This window comes from Scheffersomyces stipitis, chromosome 6 (genome assembly GCF_000209165.1).
Source record: "Scheffersomyces stipitis CBS 6054 chromosome 6, complete sequence".
Classification (NCBI taxonomy): Eukaryota; Fungi; Ascomycota; class Pichiomycetes; order Serinales; family Debaryomycetaceae; genus Scheffersomyces; species Scheffersomyces stipitis.
Window position 1 is genome coordinate 1,491,812 of NC_009046.1, and position 16,971 is coordinate 1,508,782.

The following is a 16,971-nucleotide window of genomic DNA, read 5'->3' on the forward strand; positions in this document are numbered from 1 at the left end:
AAATCTTGACTTTTCTCTTTTGCACCTTCAGAGCGACTCGGGTCGAGCCAGTCGGACTGGGACTGCTACCCGGTTGAGTCATGTGATACTATATGGATATTATGAAGAAGAAAGGATTTAGAGGAAAAGGATACAGAATTGAGTAGATATAGAGTGAATTAGTGATGCAAGAGTTTTAGTAGTGAAAAATTAGATCTGTGGATAGTGCCCAAATCTGGAGAGTCTGGCTGATGTCGTTGCGCGCTTGTTGAGTAAAAAATGTCGCGCTTCACAACTCCAAATTCACCATGAAAAAGTCTGTTGTTTCCATAATAAAGACTCTCTTTCTTCTTTCTCAAGCACAGAATACTCCAATCTCAGCCGCAAAAGCTTGTAAAATCATTCGAAATTCACACAGATAACTGCAAAGCAACAGCATCAACAACCACTTCAATCTCATTCCCGTAGCCAAGAGAACACCGTCTTACACATTCTTCAAATTCATTTCAGATTCTCTCAATTATCTTTTTATATTCATTACATTCGACTGCAAAAGATGCCACCAATTCCACAACGTCACGCTCCAGTCGTCAACAAACCTCGTCCTGCTACCAATGCGACACCAGCACTCTCATACACGCCCACAGACACTTCGATCCCCCCTAGTCTCTACTCCAAGATTCCTAGCTTGGAGCTCTACAAAAAGCTTGAAGATGCTGAACGCGGAATCGATTTACTTATTCTGAGAAAAGCACTCGACTTCCAGGCCATTCAACAGAAGACGATTCACCCTTCTAATTTCAAAGGCGAGACTGGCGTGTTACGTGTCTTTGTCTACAACACCTGCGACAACCAACCTTGGCAAAAGCAATTGCTTCACGAACAGGGCATGCCTGTAGCAGATGCCACTTCGGCGGAGGCTTCGTGGACATTGCGTGTAGAAGGTCGTTTTCTCGGTGATCATAAGCAAGATGCTATCAACCCCGAAACGGAAGCATTGAAGTTCTCGTCGTTCTTGTCGGCTCTCTCAATCGACTTGCTTCCCAACGACGATTACCCGGCTCTCCAAAACTCGCAGTCCAACATCATCGAGTGGAGAAACGACCTCGTAGACCAGAAGCCCAACTCTGCCAGTTTTGATGGCTTGGATATCAAACGTAACGGTGTATTCAAGATCAACACCAAAATCGCTCTTTTGGTCAAGAGCCATGCTGCGACATTCAAGCTCAGCGACGAAATGGCCCAGTTCACAGGAAAGCATGAATCAACACAACAGGAGTTGATCTATCTCGTATGGCAATATGTTTTGTATAAAAATCTCTTCCGTAAAACGGAATCTCTCACCAAAGTCGATGCAGTTTCTACGTCGAACATCGTCACTGAACCCATGAACCAGGACGACGATGAGGACGATCTCACTGTAGTTCAGGCTGACGAAGTGTTGCAGAATCTCTTGAATGTGAAAACCTTCAAGTTCTCTGATTTGTACAAGTTGTTGCAACCTCATTTCAAACCCAGGGCGCCTGTAATCATCGACTATACTGTGGATACAAGTAAGTCGTCTACTTTGGGCCAGACAGTGATTGATATTCCTATCGAGTTGCCTTTAAATCTCTCAAAGATCCAGAAGGAGTTGGTAGATCTCAACAAGGTGGCGTTTGAAAACCTCACCAGGGCTGACAACACCATACTGCAGTTGAACTCAAGAATTTCTTTGGGTATAGTAGCTCTTCAAAATGCTCATGGTAGAGAAAAATTCTACAGAGAGTTGAGCGAAGACCCAGTCAAGTTCATAGAGAGTTGGATTGAAACTCAAGCTGAAACCTTGAAGGCACTTAAGAGCGACGAGGGCTACGACGAAGAGCTCGTCAGAAGAGCAAAGTATTTCGAAGACAACGAGCACTTGATCAGAGAAAAACTTGATCTTTTGCTTGGAGCAAGCAGATTCTAGAGATCCTACAGAGTATGCGAAAATTGTTTCGTTCTCATTGTATTAATATATATGTTACAATCGTTAGCTAACCTTTTCTTCCGTAGAAATCAAGTTTTCAAATTGTTTTCTAATTTACAATAATGTACAATATCCTTTAATCCTCATACTCTTCTTCATCATCGTCTTGCACTTCTAATACTTCGTCATCTTCGTAATCGTCGTCGCCCGCTTCTTCATGATGTTCAATTACCCCTTCTTCTTCTAGCATGGCAAGATACTCTTCGGACGCCTTGGCATCACTGTAGTTGATGGATTTCAGTCTCGAGCTCCGCTTCTCTGACTTAGCAGCAGTTACTTGAAGATGTTCTTGTTCCGATACTAACGGCAAAACAGATGACAAGTAGTCATGAAGGTTCAACGCTGGCTTGTAGATCATTGAAGTCATAGGAATGACAGTTGGAGCAGACACATCGCTGTTTATTCCCAAACGACTGGCCAAGTAGTCTACAAAATTAGCAAGCTCTTCACTATTTGAGGCTACTTCATACCAAGTTGAACCAGGTTGCACAGTTAAAGATTCGACTTCTTTTCCATCTTCGTCAAACTCTATTCCATCGTTAGTTAAAGCACCAACCAACATGCTATATACATCTTGAACATAGAGCTTGAAGTTCGAAGGAAGCTCTACTCGTAAGCTGGCAGAAGTGGACCAGGTGGTTTTCATCTTTTTGATGGAAGATAGACCACCGTTGTCTTCACCCCACATACGGCAGAGAAAAAACCTTCCAGCATGGAAACCCAAGTCGCCAACCAAATGCTCATTCAATCTTAGTTCCAAGCAATGGTTAAGGGGATTGGAAGTTGGATCGACATATTTGACACCTTCTTCAGATTTACGTTTAGACAACTTGATCTCTGCCTCCTTCTTTAAGGCTTCAGTGTACTTGAAACCCTTGAGAATGGAAACAGCAGCATACTGCGAATCTTTGTCACCCGGAATGTCTTGGGCTTGGAGGTTCTGCGAAATATAGTTCTTCATCAAATCCGAGGAAGTCAAACTCCATTGAAGCAAAGTACGCAAGAGAATCAAACGATCCACTGGGTTCTCTAAGCCTTCCAATCCATATCTTTCAAACTCAGTTGAATAAAACGGATTGTACTTAACTTTTGGCTCTATTGTTTCTGGAATCTTAGATAAAAGAATCTCTTTACTGGGATCTACTGGACTAAACGTAACCTCTTCAATCGCAGTCTTCTCCGCTGAAGGAATCGGTTGTTCTTTCCATTCTTTGGGTAATCCAAGTACGACCGACATCGTCTTCAATTCCGCAATTGCTTTCCCATGTGAGTGGATAGGCTTTTTTCTGTTCAAAACCAAAGTAAGAAGTCTATAGAAAAGTTGATTCATTTCGTCCGATACATACTTTGGATCATACTTGCGATCTGACTGGAAGCTTTCTTCTACTTTTTCCTCATTTAGACCCTGTTCTTCATTTCCATTTTCTTCGGATTCTTTGCCTAGGGCAAAAATTGGTAAACTGAGTCCTTCCTCTATGTTTTTAGGACCTATTCCATATATGTCTGTCACCTTTTGAAACTTCATCAAAAATGCGACGATAGTCAAGATGTCACTAGCATAGGGTGATTCCTTAACAGGGAAACCCAATGCGATCTTTTCAGAAGTAGCGATGATGTTCTGTGGTGCATTGAGGATATTTTCATCGTACAAGTCATAATGAAGTCCAATCAATGGTCCCGGTAATTGACGACTCAAACGGTTTACTGAATTAAGAACGGTGGTTCTACTCACCGATACGAGTCTGGAATTTTTCAGTCTCTTTGAAGCAGTTTGACTATGTTTTATTTTCCTCTTCAGAGTCTCAAGTAAACTTTCAACTTGTTTACCGGTTTCTGGTTTACTACCTTCTTTTTTATTCCTCTCTGATTTAGTTGCTGTTCTCTTTTTTTCTGACTTCTTAGTCTCTTTTGGTTTCTTAGTCTTTTCTGGTAGGCTTTTAGGAGATTCAGTTACTAGATTGCCAGTGGCATCTTCTAGCAATTCTACACTTCCTTCTGCATCGTAATCAGATCGTACATCTGGCGTACCCTGAGGTTCTGAGCTCATTTCAGAAATTACCTGCGGCGTTTCTTCGTCCTTAAGCTTAGTATAGACTGCTGTTTTTTCTTTATCTACAACGAAATTGAGTTGTTGCTGCTTCCTTTTCCTCATAGTAGAAGATGTGACACGTCCTCGTGGGCTCTTTCTACCACCCTGTCTTCCACCTCTAGAACCTGGACCCTCCAATGGCTGCGAATCCAATCTAAACTTCGATAAAATAGCTCCATTCAAATTCTTCGAAGAAGAGTTTTCAGGTGGGGCTAAACTATTAGTGATGTTTTTACGAGGACGACCCAATCTTTTAGGTTTTCCACTAGGATCGTATTCTACAAGTTTTACTATAGAGGTTGGTTTTTCAGCAGGAGGCGAGATTTCTTCGGCGTATGTTTCACTTTGAATGTAGTAGTTCGCAGCAGTATCAACACCAGAACCTCCAGAAACACCAGATGATCCACCACCTATTACAGAAGTACCAGAATCACCAGAAACCATACTATTGAATTGGATCAATGCAGCAGTAGCAGTGCTTTCATCAGCATGGCTGTGTTCTGCAACATATTCATTGAGACGAAAGACATTGGCGTGGTCATCTTCGTCTTCATGATGATGGACATGATCATGGTGGCGGTCTAAATCGTTGTGGATGTCGTTGCTTCTATCAAGAGTCGAGGCATGGAAAATATCTTGCCCAGTTATAGACGGGTCTAGATTTGCATCCATCACACCTTTTTTTTTGTAAAATTACGGAAATAAATAACAAAATTTATAGATCCACAACTCTTTTCACAATATCTCGCTGTTGAAATACAAACCGTTGTTGTTGAAAGGAGATTAGGCGTCTTATTGAATTATAGCAAGTTGGAACTTTTCACTCCAAACATAAAATGAGTTACCCGGACAAGCTTTAACCGGCCTCATAAACGTGATGAATTATGCCAAAATAAGTCGACAAAGAGGTGGGAAGTAGAAACGTTATGTATTAGAGGAAAGGGAACTGATCTACAGAATTTTAAGTGGTTTCACACATTTGTGTGTAACTTCGCTACGAGTTTATATGTATCGGGATGAAAGTATATATATATCGAGGCTAGACAGCTGAGAATTTATATTTTATAAAGTCCACCAAAATAAACAACAATTTTACTGTAATGAATGTAGACTCTCATCGATTTTCTCATCGATTAGTATCTGATTACAACCACCTCAACAACCACCTCAACAATCCTCTTCGCTTCAACTGATAGAACCATACTCCAGAATTCAAGAAATTCACGTGACCACTAACCGCGAATTTGGTGTAAGAAACGCGTCTTTGCCATGTAAATATTAAGAATTCATAGCTCTTTCTTATATTATCCATCTCCAATCTTTTTATCAAAAAATACACAATGGCGGATTTCTACGATGGCGAATTCAGTGGGGGTTTCACGACTGAAAATGCTCCTAACTCTCAGTCTGAACCCAGAACCAGAACCAGTTTGACTCCTGTTACTATTAAACAGATTAATGATGCTACACAGCCAATCCCAGACGGCAATTTTAAGGTCAATAACGTAGAATTAAACATGATAAGCTTTGTTGGAATTGTGCGTAGTGTTGATCTGTTGCCCTCAGCTATTCTGGTGACAATCGAAGATGGCACCGGTACGACTAATGTCAGAAAGTGGGTAGATGAAAACTCCGGAACACCAGCTGAGGCCGAAGAAAAGTACCGCATGTACCTTGATAAATATGTCTACGTTACAGGTGCATTGAAGTCAATGTCCAACAAGAGTTACATTCAAAATGCACTGGTCATGCCTGTAAAGGACCATAACCAGGTCTTGTCGCACGTGTTAAGCGCTATTCACCATCACTTGCTTGCTCAGGGAATCAAGCCACGCCCCAAGGATGAAAAGCTGTTGTTTGTTTCCGAGTCGGCATCGACGTCCGCACCCCAATTATCTATCAAAGAACGTATAATGAAGGTGGTTAGGGATCACAGTCCGCTGATGGTGGAAGGTGTGCCTCCAAGATTGATTTCTCAGATCGTGGGGATTGGCCAGGACGAAGTCACCAAGATTTGCACAGAATTGGTGGATAGAGGCGAACTATACGGAGGCCTGGACGACAACACATATCTCTTAGATTAATGAATATTCAAGCTAATAAGTGCTCATAGTTATCTGTTTAGCACGAACAACTGATTCTTCCGAAATACAAACTTCTTAGTTCTGTCAGTGTACGCTCAATTATTGATATACTGGTGTATGCTTTATACTTAAACATACATAGCTAATATGTCTCAAAAAGTACTATTAGCTGGAAGTCCATAAGATCCTACCAGAGGTGTACTTATAACATTAAATATATACCAAATATCCAGTTACATACATAGTTCAAAGGAATCTATACATGCTTAATAAGTTTCTAGTTCAAAGTCTTTCTTATCCAGCACTACGTCACCTTCGAATCCTGCAACTGTTCAAGTGGACGACTCTGAGTCCGTGCACTGAAGAAAGCAGACCAAAGATCGAAGTTGGTCACCGCCTCTCCCTGTGCCATGCCCTTGTTGATCATGGTATCAATTCCTCCACTGTTCATCAACGCCATCGACTCTGCCTTGCTCAAGTTGATTTCTTTCGACTTTGCAATGAGAGCAGAAGCGGAAGTCGATGAAGAAGCTGTCTGATCTTCATCAACTGCAGAAGTAGCTCCTGCTTCCTCACTATCGTTTTCAAGTGTCTCTGGCGTGCTGGATTGCTGCTTCATATATTCCAACCTCTTTCCAGTCGACATAATGACAATGCTTTCCTCAACTGTGTTCTCGATGGCAAACATCCACACAGTGGTGGGCTTTGTCTGACCGATTCTGTGTATTCTCGAGATCGCCTGTAATTCCAACGACGTATTAACCAACGGCTCACACAAGAATATATGAGTAGCATTGATCAAAGTCAATCCACTGGCCTGTGCCTTAGCATTCAACAAAAAGCAGGTGATCTTGTTACGAGGATCTTTGAACGTTTCCACAGAGTCGTACTTCTTTATGCGTCTTCCTCCTCCAATGTCTGGAGTCAAAGTTCCGTATGATCCTAAATATGAGATATCTGCTGCTTTAAAAGCAGTTCCAAGAATATAGAGCATATCCTGCCATTGGCTAAACACAACGATCTGGGCGTCTGGATTCTGGCTTCTTATATAAAGCAGTTGCTTGACGATCATATTAACCTTGGAACTGTACGACTGCTTCAATTTTATCAGTTGGATTTCATCGATAATATCTTTTGAAATCGGCTTGTAAATCGAATACAAGATATTGTTGTTCTTATCAACCGTATTCGCATCTTCAACCTTGTTAGCCTTAAGGTCAGGTTTATGATGTGTGAAGTTGTACACCGATGACGTAGTGATAACTGATTTACACATGGGACAACTATGGCTGTTCCTCAACCACTGCTCCAAACAATCTTTACAATACTTGTGGCCACATTGAGTGAGAGAACCAATAGTAATTGTAGAACGACAAATGATACACATCAAGGCTTCATCTTCATCCTTATTGATAATGTCCTCGTCACTTCCTGTTAAACCCCTCAAATAGCGGAATTTTGCAACTGATTTATCCATCTTGAACTTGAGATGCTTGTGCAACAGCCCATAAGAAACCAACTTTGTCATGATCTTGGAAATAACCAATTCTTCTCTGTTCATATGGAAATCAGACGTCTGCACTGTGTCCGAGATCTGTTGCAATTGCTTATAATAATCAATACGGCAATTGAAAACTGCATTACAATTGACATTCAATTCCTTTTGCAATAAGATCATGGAAAGCTTTTGGTTTTCAAACACGGTTCGAATTCGCTCTCCCAAGCTGCCAAGTAATTCCAATTGAATTCTCGTTCTCTCAGGGTCATTCTGTTCTTCGTCCTTAAGTTCCGCTTCAATTGTCTTGATGGATAAAACCAACTCTTGCAATGACAGTTTAACACGAGGTCTAATTTGTTCTCTAGCTTCAGTTAATCCAATTAGGAAGGATTCATCATTGATTTTCTGTAATTCCAAGTCTGCCTCTTTCTTTTCTTGAGCCTTTTTAATACTGACAATCTTCGTAGAATTCTCTGCACCATTAACAAATTCAGAGCGATCAGTCAACACTTGAGACAAAACGAATAAATAACACGATACTTTATCTTGATCCTGAATAGTTTCTTCGTATTCATTACCAACAGGATTCTTATCCAGGGTCAACAAGGGAGTACATAAGATACTCACCAAATTCTGCATCCAATTGTTGATCGTATTGGCTTGTGTGTTCAATTCAAGAATCAACCTATTCAATTTGTCCACAAATAACTTAATTTTAAAAAAAATCGAATAATCAACAAAATAGTCAGTTTCAATGATTGGAATCACCATGAAGAACTTCTTCGAGTTTCTGGGTATTAAAGTGGTTCCATTATCTACAAATTCTCCTGGGCCATCGTAGTAGCGACCTCTTGTTGATATTCTTGTTTTAACAGCATTCTCCACACTGGAAATAGAACCACGCAAAATCTCTCCACGGGTAGCTTCAGCTAGATCATAGTATTTCAGTTCTAGGAATTTAAGCTTAGCCTCCTCAATCTCAGATTCCTTAATATCTGCTTCTTGAACGTATTCAGTCATAATGGGCTTCTTGGTGAATACAAAATCCTCTGGTGCTACGCCATTTACCAAAGACGCCAATTCGTCTGCTCTGGAGCCCTCTTCGTAGTGCATCATTTTCTTCACTTCTTCAAGGCTGTGAATATCTCTCTGTGACACCTGAGACTTGCTCATGATCTCCATATATTCCTTATCATATTGCTGAAAGTAGGACGAGGCAATAAGGAAATAGAACCGATGCAAGATTATATTCCAATTTCTCATCCTAATTCTAGTCAGTTTGATTTTTTCTTCAAGTTTCTCTAAAACTTCATCTTTCACAATAGCAAGTTCTGGAGTTCCACGCTCGTCGATTCTTCCAATATCTTCGTCCTTTTCGTCACTATTCTGTAAATCCAACTTTCTGCTCTGACTTCTATAGTCCTTGATGTACTTCTCAAGGATTAACTTCAAACGATGTATTATCTTTTCAGTTTCATCTACTCCAACAGTTAGAAAAAGAAGCGCTTCCTTGGGATTGTATATGAATTCATAGAATTCTCCCATATCAAGATACAACAGAATAATCAGTTTTTCAATCTCTACAATCTCATTATATGCCTTGGTCAACATGTCATCCAAGAGATTTTCCAAAGTTTTCAACTGCTGAATAGCACCGAAAGTCCTGTTATAAGCATAGTTCTTCTTATACTTTCTAGATCCAAGATTGAGATTTCCAATCTGGGGATTACAGCAAATTTGCCTTAGTCTCATCAACCATGTTCTCATATATGTCATAATTGTTGGAGAGGGTTCCCAATCGTTGCTTATGGGATTTCCATTGACATCCAAACAGATAGCAGCTAGACATTCTTCCAACTTTTCATTATAGAAATCTTGTTCAATAGGAGTAAAAGGAATTGTCAAAAGAACACGAGACTGAGGAGGTAATTGAATATCGTCATGGGTCATTGCCTTGGTATGTCTGATTGCAATTGTAGTCCATAGCTTTACAAAGTCATCATTAGTATTGTTGACAACATCGGTTATGTAGTCCCACGATAGCTTACCTACATCACCACAAAATGGCTGATATCTAAGGAAATGAAGAACTGAATGCAAATCTCCAAGATTCTTCTTGATTGGAGTACCAGACACCCCCCAAGAATGATATCTAGGTATCAATGCTGCACTCTGGAAAGCTCTTGATATGGTCGATGACACCATTTGGACCTCATCCAAAACAACTCTCCAAAACTGACTCAACATAAGCGGAGATTCGTAGTCGACTTTCTTATAAATTTCGGGAAGTCGGTTATGGCGTATGGCCAAAGCAATCTCATCTTGTAGAGCCATTTCATAATCGGTTTCGTTGGAATCACTAGATCTAACGTTTGCAATCTTGGGCTTCTTGGAAGTAATTGCAAGTTGAAATAAAGACTTATAGTCGCTCAAGAGCGCCTGCTCATCTTGAACTACTATGTCATTTTCAGTTGAAGAGCTGGGAATTATATCTCCAGCTGATGTTTCTTCAAAGTGTTCTGATTGGGTTCTTTTTTTTGTAGCGTTTCTTGTGTTTTTACCTCTGGAAGAGTATAATGCATAGTCTAATTCCCTTGATATCACAGCATACGTCGTGAATACCACATCGAACTTTCTTAAATACTCAGCTATTAATACAGCATTATTGTCTAACTTTGGATATTTCCCCACACCTTGGTAAATAGTTACAGCTAGACTTGGAGCTAGATGAACGATTTCTTCCACCCACTGTTTCAAGATTGAATCTGGCGCAATGACGAGTGTAGTCTTTGCTTTTATGATGGTTTTGACTTCGCCAAAAGTATGGAGTTGAACTCTTAACGGTTCATTAACCTCTTCTATAGACCTCTTGTTCATGAGCATCAATGCTGTCATTTCTACAGTTTTTCCCAACCCCATTTCTTCCGATAGCAATGCCTGTGCTGGTAGGTATTTTGGACACATGAGCTTATCGCTATCATTGTAGTAACTATGCAAGTATTTGCACACGGATTTTCTCGAAGCCAAATGGGCAGTATAGGCATTGAAGAAGTATTTCTCGTTGTTCAAGGAGATCCTCTTCCATCCGAAACAGAGTTTGTTCATGATGGTATAAAGAAGCGTATCGAGTTTGTCGTTGTCGGTTGGCTCATTTCTGAGTGAAGAGGTTATCAATTCGATTGCGGAATCGTCTATAAGTGGTACTTTAGTACATCTATTGCTGTGGAAGTTAAACTTGACATTCTCCTTTTCGAGGATCCAGTTCACGGTTTTCTTTTGGAAACGTATGAGGTTCGTTTCGAGCTCAGGAATGTCAAAATCCTCTTCAATACGTGGAAGTTGCTCTGTGTTTTCAGATATGGATCTGTAGAATAGTCCACTGGTCACACTTTCTCGGTTACTATACTTATGAACCAAGTTATGAGGTTCATTATCAGTCGGACACGGCTGTGCGATATTAGCCATCAACATACGGATGTTCCTGATAACCTCTGTCTGGCAATTACGGTATAGATTAGATGTGAGCTGGATCTTGTAATGGATCGAGACTTCAATTGTGTACGTTTTGGTATTGAAAAGTAACCCTACAATTGGTTTTGAACTCAGCAAGTTGTTTTTCAACTGTGTGAGATTGGATAAATTCAACAAATACACTTCGCTCTTGAGTGTTTCGTTCTCTAGAGACTGTGCTATATTGACCGAAAGAAGTAGTCGCAGTGGTAGCTTGTCGATTTTCTTGTTTTTCACCATCAACAACTGCTGCTCTCCACTGAAAAGAAGCTTCATCTCGTCCAGAACATACTCATATACACCATTAGCGACTTCGTTCATTTTGGAAAGAAACTGGCTATGTAAGAAGAGCAGCTCGTCTTGGTTCTCAAACTTCATAGTGCGATCTACAATAGTTACGACTTCCGTATCTTCCCCGTTTTCAAGCTGTTGACTGCGAAGTAACTGCTCAGACTCCATTACATCCTGGTACTTCAAATTATCTATAGCAAGGTCCCTGTTGCGAAGCGTTAGCTTTCTTTTCTTGTGAACCTTAGGTGTAGCCAGTGCCTCGGCTGTGGCGACTCGTGAAATGGCTTGTAAATCAAAATGGATAAGCTGGAATCTTGAAGTGTCCATTTCTATGATTTCGGGAACCGCTATTGTATTGGGACAAGACGTCAGTGACAAGACGTCAGTGGCAAACGTTCGCTGCTGAAGAAGAACCAGTTGCAAAAGTGTACGATAGGAATATTGAATTTAGATAACTAAGCGTGCGCTACCATAATTGGCATATAAGCGCACTTAAGCGCATTTATGAAAAGTCATTGAAGTTACTAGAAATACATATAGAAAAGATACATTAAAATGATACACAGAAAGATACACAGAGTAGATATATAAGTCTGATGGAGGTGTGCTTATGGTATGATTTCTACCGACTACTTTCTACATTCACTTCTAAAGTTTGCTTGTAGTCGTACGTATACTAAATGGCTGCGAAAACGACTTTTAACTTGCACCACCGCGATAGCGAAGAATTGAAGGAAATAGACACGACACAATAAACAAAGTAGAAACTAGTAGTATTGGCATGTTGTAGGTTAGGAATAGAATCGAGTGGAAATGGCAGTGCATGATTCAGTAAGGTAATGGTAACAAGATGGTGGACAGAAGATGATATGTTTTTGAAGGAAGTAGAGTTCAGCTCTTTACAGGAACCTGTTTGTGTTTTCTTCTTTCCAATATAGAAGCACCCCCGAGATTCAAGTCAAACATATTAGGCTGCTGGTGTTGCTTATTAAGACGAGCGTTACGTGGTGTTGTTATCTTGTGTTTATTCAAGACCTGACCTTGGATATTGACGTCTTCTTCGATCTGGTCTTCGTCTTCTTCCTCGATTCCTTCTACGACATTATCGAAGGTGTTGATCTTAGAAAGCGCGGCTTCTTCGCCCATTCTGTGCACAGCAGTAGATATGTCGAACGCATCTCTCAAGGCTACGGCTGCTGGTGAGTACAAATCGTTGTGAGTGCCGTTGGTGTATTTCTTCGAGTATCTGTTGCTGCCGTTGTGTGTCTGTATAGGGTGCTTATCTCTGCCGGCTCTGGCACTGGCAGGCGCATCATGAGCCACTTGCACATTGTAAGGCTTGGTGAGCCAAGGATCGTTCAAAAAGTCAGCAATGGCATATCTTTTCGAAGGATCAACAGTCAAAAGTTTTGAAACACAGTGCTTGGCACCGTCAGAAATCTCGTCCCACCATGGGCTCAAGAAAGTATACTCCCCTTTAGCGACCTTTTCAGTCAAAGTATCGATGCTCTCGTCATAGAATGGCGGAAATCCACACAAAAGCGTGTACAACACACAGCCAATAGCCCACATGTCGACTTCACGCGAGTACCTCTCGTCTCTGACGATCTCTGGAGCAGTATATCCTACTGTTCCACAGGGTGTTTTGGTGTTGTGCTCCCAAATTTGCTTAGATAAACCGAAGTCCGCCAACTTCACCACTCCGATGCCGCCTCCGCCAACTCCAGGAACAAACTCTCCTTCGTCCAACTTGGCGTTAGGGTCGTCAGACTTACGCAATTTGGCAACTGGATTGACTGAGGGCTTTGTGTCAATGGGTACGTATAGAAGGTTCTCAGGTTTAATGTCACGATGAACAATGCCTACTTCATCGTGCAAATATTGGATGGCTTCGGCAACTTGACGGATCACATGACGGGCCAAGTCCTCTGAGAAGTAGGTGTATTTTACGATGGCTGTGAAGATCTCACCGCCCGGAGCCAACTCCTGAACGATATAGTAGTACAAGTCTGAGTCAATGAATTCAATGAAACGCACAATGTTCGGATGGTCCAACTGTCTCATGATGGTCACTTCTTTAAGGACTGCCAGCTTCTGCGCCTGGTCCATCTGGAACTTACGTAAAATCTTGATGGCTACGAGCTTGTTGGTAACTTTGTGTCTAGCCTTGTATACTACACTAAAGGCTCCTTCGCCGATATTCTCCAACACCTCATAGTTGTCCAAATTGGGGTATTTGGCCGTTTTCTGTTTCTGTCTCTGGAGTCTTTCTTCCTCCACAATGTGGGTAGCTACCTTCTGGTAGTTGTTATCGTTGTAGTTATAATTGTCAGTGTAGGTAGTCGAGTAGACATTTTGAGTATCCTTGGGTTCAGCATCAACCTGTTGGGCTCTGGCTTCGTTTTCCACAAGCGTGGCCGTCGACGGCTCGTTGCTGATGCTGTAAGCGTCTATATCGGCGTATCCTCGGGAGTTGTCGTAGGCATAGTCGTTCAAGGAGTAGTTGGTATTGTTGATGTTGGCAGCCTGGGAGGCGGAACTGGCGGCTGTAGCGGCTGCCTGTTTCTTCTTCAAGTCGTTGGCCTGTTTGCCGTGTCTGATGAAGGCCTTGAGGTTCTCGAACATTGTCATATAGTCAATGGGCTGGAGGTGGATTTGTCAGACGTTTCTATGGAAATGTAAAGGGGGTTCGAAAATGCGCGGTAGATGCAGAATATAATGAGAATTGAAGAAGAACGAAGTCTACCACAGATGCCGATGTAGTGCACAGAGCAATAGTAGAGAGAAGAAGTGAGAATAGAAGAGAAGCAGAAAGAAAAGCGAGAATACAATTGTCAAGATGAGTACCGAGAATTCACGATGAGGATCGGAATACAGGAGAAAAGTCAAAAAGAATAATGTCTTTCGATATCGTATATTGGTGCCAACGGCTTAGGATAAGAGACCGGGATCTCAAACCGTAATCGCCTTAAGGATATCAGCGGGTTTCCAATGATGCTATAGCGTGTTGTGGAGGAGGACCACAATATTACCTTCCAAATACACTACTGCAACGTATATAATATTCGTGGTACGATCCCACGGAGCTTCCAAACCAAAACAGGATCATGTGGATTATGTAGAAAGACACAGAGAGCATGCACCAGAAGCCTAACACCGTGTATTGGGCAAACACTGGTTGGTGACATCATGCTGACATCATCTTCAACTGAAATTCAGTCCGTTGTGAGCAGTGAGCTTTGAGCTTTCACCGCGGATTCTGTATGAGTCTAATCTTCTTTCTGGTATCGGCGTATTCCTTTTTTTGACACTGTATTCATTCGCTTATCTTCACCAGTGCTTATCTTCACCAGTGCTCATTATTCTATTTCGTACTTACACTCTTGTCGTCGTCATTACGCATTAGGCATTACGCGTAGCGCCATGCCATGCCCTTCTGGCTACCCTACCTTCTTTGTAGACCCTCGCTGTAATTACTTGTAGATAAGCCTACTCCGACGGTTCCGAGCCGCACCGTGGTACATAGGCGATCCTACCTCACACAGCACTGAGTTGCCACTACCCAAACCTGTCTCAACCTAGCTGCGAGAATCAGAACTCCTGGCGAATCCTTCTAATACAAGTATACTTGCCTGGTTGGGTCTATTTGTTGATGTTATTCATCACAATCCAACTTTCACGCTCACTCTGTATTTTTTACGTGGCCGCATACACCAGCTTATTCGCTGGCATGGTGCAGCTCATCTAAAAACGTTAAATCAACTCAAGTTCGTTAGGGCGGCTAATTATTCTGTCCTGTTGTAATTCTCATCATTTTTCACACAAAAGCAACAAAAGTGTGGATTTTGAAACACTTAGTATACATACGGACACGCCTATACCGCGCCGATGATCTTCACAAGCAAAACCTTTCACCACCTGCGTGCATACAACATATAATGCAATATTCAAGAGTTTGACTCTTGTTGAAAAACACGAGCTCGAATAGGTTCTCTTTTGTTTCTCTATTCCCAGCTTCAAAACTATAATGACCACTTCTACTACTTTGCCTGCCATCGTGTTTACCGACTGGGACGGGACCGTCACCTTGCAAGACTCCAACGACTATTTGACCGATAACCTTGGTTTCGGAAAAGAAAAGAGAGCCGAAATCAACCAACACATCTTGGACGGCAAGCAGTCGTTTCGTGATGGCTTCATAGATATGTTGAACTCGATCACCACTCCATTCCCAGAATGTATTGACTTCTTGTTGAAAAACGTCCAGTTGGATCCTGGTTTCAAGGACTTCTACCACTGGTGTGAATCTCAAGGCATTCCAGTTATCGTTGTTTCTTCAGGTATGAGACCCATAATCTACTCGTTGTTGAAGAGATTAGTGGGCCAAGAAGCCATTGATAACATCGACATCATCTCCAACGACGTTGCAATCAACGACGAAACCCAAGAGTGGAACATTGTATACAAGGACCCACAATCATCTTTCGGCCACGACAAGTCCAACTCAATTAAGGAATACTTGTCCACCCACGGTTACGACGCCTCCAACACTCCGCTCTTGTTCTACTGTGGTGATGGTGTTTCTGACATTTCTGCTGCCAAAGAAACCAACTTGTTGTTTGCCAAGCACGGAAAGGACTTGATTAAATATTCCATCAGAGAAGGCATCCCATACACCGAGTTCAACAGTTTTGCTGAGATTTTGTCCAAGGTCCAGTCCATTGTTGCAGCCAAGGGTGCCAATATCGACCAATTTATCGAAAATAAGTAATAGACTAGAATATAGACGTGGTGATAGAGAATAGATTAGAATTAAGGGAACATGCGACCATGGAGCTAATGCTAGGGTTGTAGATATGGGCAGAATACCATTAAATGTATAATTGGAACTACGTTATAGCTGATAAGTAATTAATAGTAGGTTTTTTAATGGCTGCGAATTGTATTCATATTTTGCTATTTTTTGTAAAAATTCTACAAATTAAAATCTACAGGCAACCAGGACAAAGCCACCAGATTTGTTAAGATGAGCAAGATTGTACATTATTCAGATAGTACCCAAGAGTAAATCGTACGTAGTTTTAGTTGCTTTGTACGTCAGAGGGAATATTGTATTGAAAACGCCAAGAGTCATAGCCTCCTCCTTACACAAGGTAAAAAGGAGATCGTCAAATGTTACACAATTTCCTTTCAATCGACAGTTTTCAACCATGGCCTTCCTGGTTTAGAACTATAGACACAGCCTCTGATGAGGAAGGAGAAAGGGGCCCTGATAACCACCACAGTACTAAGGACAAACCCAAATACAGACAATTCAGTTAGATACAACGAACTCTTTCACTTCTTAAAATCTGCTCTCCTCCATTGTTCGGTGTTCCTGAACAGTACAGATCCACCGTTTTGTAACGCGTTCCAGCCCTCAATTATAATTTGGTTGTTCTCATCATCCAAACAGCAAAATGTGAAATGCCATAACGTTAACATGCCACAACGTTTCGTAACCTCTGCT

General features: G+C 41.5%; 6 protein-coding genes across 6 annotated transcripts; 3 read left to right on the plus strand and 3 right to left on the minus strand. All coding sequences in view use genetic code 12, as the record gives it.

Annotated features, from left to right (window-relative positions):
- Window positions 1–377: 377 nt before the first annotated feature.
- Window positions 378–1,930, plus strand: SNF12 (subunit of SWI/SNF transcription activation complex; the record flags this gene model as incomplete). Its single annotated transcript, XM_001385600.1, has 1 exon — window positions 378–1,930. The coding sequence occupies exon 1, from the start codon at window positions 536–538 to the stop codon at window positions 1,928–1,930; it is 1,395 nt and encodes a 464-aa protein (XP_001385637.2). The 5' UTR covers window positions 378–535.
- Window positions 1,931–2,066: 136 nt separating this feature from the next.
- On the minus strand, window positions 2,067–4,751 carry PICST_61360 (predicted protein; the record flags this gene model as incomplete). Its single annotated transcript, XM_001385952.1, is given in 3 exon segments — window positions 2,067–2,252; window positions 2,268–3,370; window positions 3,395–4,751. 3 exon segments carry the CDS (start codon window positions 4,749–4,751, stop codon window positions 2,067–2,069), a joined length of 2,646 nt encoding a protein of 881 aa, XP_001385989.2.
- A 668-nt stretch (window positions 4,752–5,419) lies between these two features.
- Window positions 5,420–6,163, plus strand: PICST_47651 (predicted protein; the record flags this gene model as incomplete). Its single annotated transcript, XM_001385601.1, has 1 exon — window positions 5,420–6,163. One exon carries the CDS (start codon window positions 5,420–5,422, stop codon window positions 6,161–6,163), a length of 744 nt encoding a protein of 247 aa, XP_001385638.2.
- A 304-nt stretch (window positions 6,164–6,467) lies between these two features.
- Window positions 6,468–11,789, minus strand: PICST_36839 (hypothetical protein; the record flags this gene model as incomplete). The annotated part of the gene is made up of 2 exons (XM_001385953.1): window positions 6,468–6,703; window positions 6,740–11,789. 2 exons carry the CDS (start codon window positions 11,787–11,789, stop codon window positions 6,468–6,470), a joined length of 5,286 nt encoding a protein of 1,761 aa, XP_001385990.2.
- A 205-nt stretch (window positions 11,790–11,994) lies between these two features.
- On the minus strand, window positions 11,995–14,087 carry PICST_68199 (predicted protein; the record flags this gene model as incomplete). The annotated part of the gene is made up of 2 exons (XM_001385954.1): window positions 11,995–13,760; window positions 13,872–14,087. The coding sequence occupies 2 exons, from the start codon at window positions 14,085–14,087 to the stop codon at window positions 12,354–12,356; spliced, it is 1,623 nt and encodes a 540-aa protein (XP_001385991.2).
- A 1,402-nt stretch (window positions 14,088–15,489) lies between these two features.
- PICST_61736 (predicted protein) lies at window positions 15,490–16,233 on the plus strand (the record flags this gene model as incomplete). Its single annotated transcript, XM_001385602.1, has 1 exon — window positions 15,490–16,233. The coding sequence occupies one exon, from the start codon at window positions 15,490–15,492 to the stop codon at window positions 16,231–16,233; it is 744 nt and encodes a 247-aa protein (XP_001385639.1).
- Between the last annotated feature and the right edge of the window lie 738 nt (window positions 16,234–16,971).